Genomic DNA, 9699 nt, shown 5'->3' with positions numbered 1-9699 from the left:
AAGGAAAAAACCAAGTATGGGTGAGTGATAGAAAATGTAAATACCTTTAATTTGAAATACCATGTGTTTTGATCGGTTAACGGATTCTAAACGGTTAATTTGTCATATCACGAAAACCACATGACTAAACCAAATACCTTAATTTTTATAGATAAATATATTAGGATTGCAAAATGAGACATTTTTTCGAAAATTACGGTTTCTTACATATTATATATCTGTGATATCTCCAAAACTAAGTTTTGGTTGTAAACTAGTGTAATTAGACCGAACTTCTGCTTATGTATTTGAGTTGCGTAATGATAAATGATAACCGCTTCATACTGTCCTCTGATGATAAGTACTTTTATGATTAACCACCGCCTCCGAGTGACTGGTTGTACGACTATGTCACTACTTAGAATTACTTTCCGTTACACTTTCATGGTCTCGCTTGCCTGTAGATATCGAAAACAGTACTTTTGGATTAGCAGCTGGCTTGGAACACATAAGCGCAATCGGCACACCCGCCGCGGAATTTGTAAAACAGAACTCATCGTTATACAATACCCGGTGTTGAATGACTTGTTTGACGCAGATAAGACCAGAAGTGAATGCTCTTCAATAGTGAAAAGTGATGCATCATGGCTGTAATGACGTGATAGACAAATAAATCGTTATCATTTGTCGTGGTTAAGGCTTTCGATTCTGACTTACAAAAATCACAAAAAAAAAACGAAAAATATTTGGCTAAACATTGTCGCAGCGATCTCGGATATAAAAGCAACAAGCTATTGTCTTAAAGAACCATTTCTTACAATTATTTCGTCGCTATGTTACGTGAGCTTGTGTTTTTCGGTATGTGCGCTTGGAGCTCTGGTGTTTGCGCTGCTAAGAATCCAGTCAATTACGAGCGCTTCTTCACTATGTTGGCAAATACTACAGATTTCACGCGTGGATTCCATGAGCTGATGGAGCGTATGCAAGAGGAGAGTGAATTTTTCGGTTTTTTTCTACTAAGGAACAAGCCGGCGGATTGTGTGGATGAGCAGTTACCCGAGAATTTCGCGCTACCACTCCTTCAGGTCAACGCGAGCTATCCTGTGTATGTGCGTGGCACAGGCAACAGCTATCTGTTAGCTATTGTGTGTGTGAAGAATTTCACCGATAAGGAATTTGTACTCAAATTTGCGAAGGATCTACAACATCTACGCAAGCGACGAACTTTGGTTATTTTTAACGGTAATCTTGCATCTAGTGCCGAATCGGAAATTGTGAAATTTTTCCAATATTGCGAGGAACTCAAATTTATAGATATTGTACTCATACATCGGGATTTCGCAACCACACACATCTATCATTCTTTTAACCAATTTCCCGAATTCGAACTGGAAACTCACGACATGCGTTCCACAGCGCACATCTACCCGATACGTTTTACAAATGTGGCCAAAAAGAGTTTACGCATATTGGTGGAGCAAATTGAGCCAAGTACGATAATTGCAAAGGGCGAAGATGGTGAAACTTACTTAGCCGGATATATAGGTTATTTCATAACTACATTCGTTGAAAGGTATAACTTTTCGCTACAAATACCTGATGAATATAATTCATCTATAAATTGTGCTTTCTCCTCGAGAGAGATATTGCAATCAGCGCATAATGGTTCGATCGATGTGGGCGCAAGTTTATCGACTCCTCAAAAAGAAGAGAATTTACATGAGTATATCTATCCAATCGAGTTCTTTCAATATCTAACCATGTTGCCAGTGGAAGCACCGTTGGAAACATATCAATTCTTCATAAAATTTTTTCGCCCTACTGTAATAGTTGTACTTTTTGTCATCGTTTGGTTGTTATGCCTTATTGCTGCTGTGCAAGAAAAGTTGGCACGCAGAACTTTACGCTGTAATCGTAATTTGTTGTTATTGCTAATAACTCCTTGGAATCTAGATTTACTGCGATGTCTCCTCTGCCAGTCCACAAACATTCATGCCAAATATTTGTCTGTAAGTCGACGAATAATATTTATATTGATTTTTTCGCTGGGAGGCCTCTTGAGCAATTTCTTCTCCACAAACTTGGCGAAATGGCTTACAGTACCACCACACGAGGAATTTATTAACAAATTTTCACAAGCTGCCGACCGAAATATACAAATACAAATACCAGAATCATATATAGCCGAACTCAAGTTCTACCGTGGTGAAGACTTTTGGAACAAATATAGCCATGTATTCAAAGTAACGAAGACTGTTGAGGAGTTCCAGAGTAATATACGCAAAATGGACTCACGTTATGGTTACGCTATGTCCTCTTTGGCATGGTCAACAATAGAGGAGCGTCAAAAGTATTTCGCTCGTCCAATATTTCGTTTATCTGAAAGTCTATATTACACAAAGGGGTCGCTATTGAGTTTACCCACAAGCGATAATTCAATTTATAAGGATCTTTTAAGTGATTTTTATCTGCGAACCCGTGAAAATGGTTTGTTAAGCCATTGGTTTAAAAATACTTTCTTTGCGATGGTCATGATAGGACACATAAATTTTGAAGATTTAAGTCAATCGCAGAGGCACGATGTACTAACACTGAAGGAGTTTGAATGGGTATGGATGGCATATGGTGTTGGGATGGTATTGAGTGTATTGACATTTCTGGTAGAACTACTGTGGAGAAAATTTCGTAGAATTACAAAAGCGTAGCCCCGGCAATGCGCGTAAATGCTGTTCTCGGTGAGAGCAATCCACTAAACTGCTGAATTGTATGATTCCTATTGATTTGAATTTTTTGTTTGAGAAATTGAGATAAATGTTCATTGTATATCACACAAAACGCAGTGTTTATTTGAAAAGTGCTGATGTTTTTATTGTAATAAGGGTGTAGGCATGGGGTGTGCGGTATGCTTCGACCTGGATTAAGAATTGTGTAGGCTTGGAGAATACGTATGAAATACTCTGCAATGTCCGATATACATATATGCGCTTCTTGACTGAGGCGTGTATTCGTAATTTTGAAGACACTTTCCGTGACTTTTCATTAATGATGCATACACTTTTTTTTCAAAATACCCTACAGAAAGAAATTCGATGATGATCCAACCAAATAGTTTTGGTGGCAAATTAACATTGTCTCAGCGTGAGCTAATGACATTTTTGAATTACCCCAATCTTCTGAGAAAACTCAACCACTACTTAAATAATTCTTCTCCGTTTTATATGGATGGTTTCAAACTGGTACATAGTTGACGCGAGTGCTTATTCAGAATAGCTAAAAGACCATAAAAGTGTCTATCAAACAATAAGATTAGTTGAATATCTGGCATACAAAGGGATTGGGATTTGGATTCATTTTTGTCAACAGAATACTGCTAATATTTTGTATTATTATCGGGAGATTTGCGGAATTTTGAGTGCCTCTTACAACACTTTTGAAGAAGCTGCAGGAATAAAGAAGAATCAGACATCTTAAGGTAGTTTCTTAGTCTTTGCGAACGACCACTTGCTCTGAAGTGGAAGACAGAAATTCTTTGCGGGATGTAGCTAAGTTCAGCATAAGGCAATTGTTGAGATTGGTGGACTCAACTTCCTCCATGTGGTATCACGAAAATCACAATCAAGGGCCTAGGTGTATCTGTATAATTTAGCTGTGATCATCTTTTCTTAGGAGTTTTCCCGCGCTTTTAGATCAATTAAGTTGCCCGTCAGTCACGTAGACCACCATTTGGAAGTGCTCAGGTTGGAGTCTCCATGCATGAAACATCAAGTGATAGAACAAGTTTTTTCAATAGCGGTCACCCTTCGGCCGGCAATGGCAAACCCTCGAAAGTGTATTTCTGCCTTGGAAAAGCTCCTCATAAAAATCTATCTGTCGGAGTTTTAAAATATTTGACATTTGATTATCGTAGTGGACTTCGGGCCGGTAAGCAACCAAATGGTAGTCACACACAAATCCACTAAGTTACAGTGTATTTTTGAATACATAATCGCACGCTTTCTTATTGCTATATTTGAGAGGAATAAGATATTTAAAACATAAGCAGAGAATAATATTTATTAAACTTCCCCTTAAAAAGATGGAGGTGGGTTTGATTATTATATGAAATACTCATTTAGGAAAATGCCGTCATTATTTATTATGACAGGTGTGTGTTGTAAAGCACGCGTTTTTAATTCAATGCCTATGAAAAGAATAAAACGCAAGTCACGATAACATATGCGTTGCAAGCACTTTGTGCACAGAAATGGGGTTTTAGAGTAAAAAGTTAATAAAAGAAATTGATGAAATCAAGTTATAGTTTATGAAAGGGGTTGTTCTATTTATAAAAGGTAGGTAGGTAGGTTAGAAGGCAAGAGTGGCACGGGTTATGCAGACTAGTACCTGCGAAAAATTAATAAAAAAAACTTAAAGGACAAAAGAAAATATCTAAAGTCATTTAGTGCTGTTGATGTAGTGGAGAAGCGAAACGGGATCTAGGCTAGACAAACGCCTCAGGCTATTCCCGGAAGGCACACTAAGGAACCTCAAGCGCCTAAAGTCAGACCCGGACATTTGCAAAGAAAGTGGTTAATAGTTTATTTCCCTGTCGGATCCCCACATCTTCTGTATTGGGGGTTGTACGGAAGTCCAAGCATCTCCGTATGAGTTCCGATCGCCCAGTGACCGGTGACCATCGCTATAAGTTTGGAAATTGGGGGGCGTGGGATCCCCCGCACTCTAAGCGTCTTGTCTCTGTCATACTGAGACCAAAGGGTTTTTGAGTTAGCACACGATAAAATAGAACTCCATCTCTCTTGCGCTTCTTTTAGATAGAAGTTGAGTAGTTTTCCTTTAACAACGGTCAAGGAGACATCGATGTCTGAAATGGGGACAGCAGAAATTGGTTCTATCGACCCTTCCCTGGTAAGCTCATTGGCAATTTAATTTTCCTCTATGTTTCTATGCCCTGGAACCCAGATAAGAAAAATGTTTCCTGCACATTCGAGACGATTGATCTCCTCCTCCTCTCCTGTAGGGGCTTGACCAGAAGAGAGATGCAACATGGCGACGACAGGGCCTTGATCGGAAGCTTCGGAGCTTGACTATCGGAAAAGATATTTATGCCGCCCTCCCAACAGCGATCCCTAAGCATTTTGCATGCCGGTAGGATCGCAAAGACCTCTGCTAGAAAAACACTACTAGCTTTCGGCAGTGTAAAGGATACGGAAATATTGGCTTATTTAAAGAAAACCGCTCCTGAAAACAGAGGTACCTATATCGCGATATATTCTCCCCACGCCTTCTAATCCAGCCTGCTTGGAAATATAGTCCTGGCTCAAATCTTAAAATCCAGTTTGCGTATGTCGAGATCTACACGAAGTACAGATAAGGAGATTGCTTCCAGAGGCCAACCTCCTTCAACCTAATAGCGCTCTGAACTTTAAAATCAACGGGAAGTAAGAATGACGTTAGGGGCGGCAGTGGCACGCAGTCCTCTCCACTCTCTCTATTTAGTGGTGTTATTGTCGAAGATTTATAGCTTTCAAAGAGCTACTCACCAAACTATGTCAAAATTGGCAGAACCACTAAGTTGTAAATCCGGAGTACGATACATGGCTTGGGACCCCATTTTTTGCCGAACATAGGATGGTGTACAGCTTCCAATGGAGCTTGGGGTCAAGTATTTCACCAAGATACTTGACTTCCGACTTCCTACTATTTACAACAATTATGATAACTTTAAAAAAGAAAGAACTGCAATATTGCGAATTTTAAAAAATCAGACGCGGCTCCACCCACTATTTAGTAAATACATAAAAGGAAATTACAAAAAAAAAAAACTAATATATAAAATGTATCCAAACTTAAAACCTTTTCTTAGCATGATCATAAAAATTCCAAAATAGGATAATAACCATGCCTAACTTTCATATGCAACTTTTTGCTTTTTTAACACTTTTGTAGCCATTCAAAACAAATGGATTAAAAATCCAAATCAATCTAAAGATGATAGAGAATTTAGTTTGTATATAAAAATACATATTGTAAAGTTGTACTTATTTTGTTATAAAATATAATTTAATTTATTATAAAATATAACTCTTGTACTTTTAAGCGTAAAAAAAACTCCGGAAAACAAATGCGTTTAGTAAGCTAAGCTGCACGAGCAAGAGCAACATCTGTTTTGCAGCGGCCAACCAATGCTGTCCACACTACAAAGGTAGTTATTGGCAAGCACCTAAGCTCTGCTCACCGCCGATTACCAAACGGAATGTCTTCTTTCCAAAAACGCGCAGACTTTTTATAGGCAAAAGCAATCCTATTAGAAAATTCAAATTTAGAGTTTGAAAAAAAGACATTTAGTAGTCATTACAATTTTAGGGCATTGTCATATATGTAAGAAACTTTAAATTAAATCTTAACAAGTAGAAGGTACTGCCATATACAGTGTAAAAATAAGTACATTAATACTTATATTATATAAGTATGCTACAGTCTCCCCCTTTGGCCTTCGGCCACGCTTCTTCAAAGGCTAACGGAATGTTTAGGTTTTTCGTGATGCAATATCGTACGAGGTTGAACCATTCATGCGTACAATAACGTACGGATCATCTCTTTTGGGCACGAATTTCGCTGTTATGCCACGTGCTGCTTGACTCAGAATGTGCGTTGTCACCAGTACTTCGGTACCAATATTGAAACTAGTTTGGGGACGTCTGTGTTTATCAACGAAAGTTTTGTTTTTGTCTTGAAGACGCTGCTCAATTTCTTTTGCTGACTTTAAATTCTCAGTGATGTTTCGAAGGTAACTCGAAATTTGTGGAATAAACTTTCGCTCTCTACCATTGCCCGAACATCATGATGTACATCGTCGAGAGTAAAACTCGTACTTTGGCCTTTGGTGCTGTTCATTGCAAACCTAATGAAATAATTTCGTTCTGCTTCAGTTGAAAGTCGGCTCGTGTATTCGATGGGATGCTTATCTTTCCCCTCCCCCTGGAGTAAAGCTGCATCTAACGCATGCGCACTGGCATCTGTTTTAAGTATTTTCACGAAAGAGAGTCGATAAGGTGAACTAAAAATAGGTTCGTGATCACTCGTATCAATTTTGTACTCTGCATATAGAGTCGGTTCGTCGATTTTCCTAAGCGCTTCTGCTTGATTATGAAGTACATTGTCGGCTTACTCTTTCCCGGATTTGTGCGTGCACCGTACCAAACAGCATGTCTAGTTGTTCTGCTTCGGCAGGAACGACATCTAGCTGCGAAAATAAAGCTCGCTTCTTCAGAACAAAGGTGTCCGTCGGTTCACTCTTCTGTTGCTTTAGCTCAAATATTTCGACATAAATTCGCCAGGCCGGTTTTGAAGGGGAAAAACTTTCGCGCAGTCTACGTGTAACATCAGCAAAATCAGCGGCTTGATCTTTAATGCCACGCCACCATTCTGCAGCATCACCCGTCAACATCAGTAATTTTCTCCACCGCTTTGAATGTTGAAATTGCCGCAATGAACTCTTCCACTTTTGCTGGACTACGCTCACCATTGTAACGCGCACTACACGTGGTAAATGTTCCTGTGCGGTCATTGCTGGTGTGAACCAAATTCATCAACCACTCGAATTGCTCCGTTGTAAACGATTCAGCCATGCCGCTTTGCAGTCTTGAGCTTCGTCTTGGAATATTGTGCAAATTGGCCAATTTATTGGGTGCCAGTTGCAACGTTGTATTTATTTTATTATAAAATATAATTTAATTTATTATAAAATATATCTCTTGTATTTTTAACCGTGAAAAAAACTCCGGAAAACAAATGCGTTTAGTAAGCTAAGCTGCACGAGCAAGAGCAACACCTGTTTTGCAGCGGCCAGCCAACACTGTCCACACTGCAAAGGTAGTCACCTAAGTTCTGCTCACCGCCGATTACCAAACGGAATGTCTTCTTTCCAAAAGCGCGCAGACTTTTTATAGGCAAAAGCAATCCTATTAGAAAATTAAAATTTAGAGTTTGAAAAAAGACATTTAGTAGTCATTAAGAAAGAAAGAGAAGTGTAAGAAACTTTAAAGAAAGAAGAAGAAGTGTAAGAAACTTTAAATTAAATTTTAATAAGTAGAAGGTATTGCCATATAGAAATAAATACATTAACACTTATAAAATATAAGTATTAGTCCGGGAGCCAGGAGTCGATTTTGAACTGCGGTTTTATACCCTTAAATTCTTGACTGTACGTGATTTAGCTTTCACGAATAACGAAAGTGTCCAAAATTATGTAAACAAATTTCAATCGGCATGAAGTAGTTTTACTTTTCATTTTTTTTACAAGTTCGCCTGTTCAGCTTTCGTATTTTCCCCCTTCCACGGCGCAGCTGACTATTTTTGTTTTATTCTACTAAATGTCAATAATACACACAAAAAATTTCAGCCGGTATTAAATGAGTTGTTAAAAATGTTTTTTCGACACGTTTCGCAGCATCCCATGCACATACCCACCGCTACTGGACCAGCTGAAGGTTGGTTTTTTCATCCATTGTCGGATGAAATAACGAGGTCAAAATGACCCCTGGCTCCCGGACTATATGCTACAATATTTATTTTTATAATAAAAATCACATAAGTCAAAGTTTCAAACTTTACGCAAACTTTTCAACCTTCGACCAATTTTCATATAAAGCATTACACAATTTTTTCGGAATTTTCAATAAAGTGTACAAAAAAGTGCAAGTCGGAAGTGACTCAAAATTCTCGTTGATTTTTGATAATTTTTTCCAGATATACTAAATAAAATAATGCGGTTATTGAAGCACTTTTTAAAATGTGTATTTTACCCCTCCATAATCTGCCTCAATATTGTTTGTCAAATGAATAGAGTCTGCTCCGATTAAAACTTTTTTTAATTTTTTTTTGTTTTTGTAGGTTCTATTTGTTCCCTTTCTGAATATTTAAAATTAAATATGGCTCACATTTCAAATAAAAACCGCGTTAAGGCTAGGAATCAGCAGTAATGACGGGAAACCCATGCAATGCGACGCCCACAATTTGAACTACATTCAACAGCTGCGTCGACTTTCGCATTTCTAAGTGTCTTACTTATCATTACACTTTTCAAGTAGGAAAACACATATACACATTCGAGTCTAATAAAAATTTAACTTGTATTCCTAACTTAAAAAGAAAACCAAAGCAATCTTTACTATCAGTTGTGTTGCAAGATACCTCGTTGCATGCAATCCACACCCAGCTGATTGAACTACATATATAAGTATGCGAGTAAAGTTGCCTGGAATAGAGTAGGTGGCTGAATCTGTGCTGATTCTGTAATCAACTTTATTTATGCAATATGCGCCGAGTAAGATTTAGAGTGCCACACTTTTGCACATATACGCGTGCATATGCATGTAAAAACATTTAAATGAATTACTACCCCATAAGCATTTGGGTTTGACATCAGCTTAAGCTTAAGTTGAGAATGAGGGTATATCTCAAATCTCTAACAGAGATTGCCAACAGTGATTGCATGAGAGAATAATAGAGTTCTCAATAAGAAAGTGAGCTCTTTGTGTGCCAAAAACTAAGTTTGAAAACTTAAGAAAAAGTTTCTTCTCAACTTGATTCACATTTGAGACTCGAATGGATCTCAATACAATAATACCGGCGTTGTAATTATTATTCTTTTGCTGTAGAATATTGTTGTTTTGTCACTAAATGTTACTTTTTTCAGTGTTTTGAAGTTTTTCTGAAGTTGAT

At 37.9% G+C, this 9699-nt stretch overlaps 1 protein-coding gene across 1 annotated transcript; it reads left to right on the top strand.

Moving 5' to 3' along the window:
• The first annotated feature begins 812 nt into the window (after positions 1-812).
• On the top strand, positions 813-2687 carry LOC128865354 (uncharacterized). Its single transcript, XM_054105650.1, has one exon. The coding sequence runs from the start codon at positions 813-815 to the stop codon at positions 2682-2684; it is 1872 nt and encodes a 623-aa protein (XP_053961625.1). The 3' UTR covers positions 2685-2687.
• The last annotated feature ends 7012 nt before the right edge of the window (positions 2688-9699 follow it).

The sequence above is a fragment of the Anastrepha ludens genome, chromosome 2, assembly GCF_028408465.1.
Source record: "Anastrepha ludens isolate Willacy chromosome 2, idAnaLude1.1, whole genome shotgun sequence".
NCBI classification, from domain to species: Eukaryota; Metazoa; Arthropoda; class Insecta; order Diptera; family Tephritidae; genus Anastrepha; species Anastrepha ludens.
This window is presented reverse-complemented; position numbering and strand designations above follow the sequence as displayed.

Bases quoted from the DNA above. Each gene is read 5' to 3' on its own strand.
- LOC128865354 (XM_054105650.1), top strand. From the start codon at position 813: ATGTTACGTGAGCTTGTGTTTTTCGGTATGTGCGCTTGGAGCTCTGGT.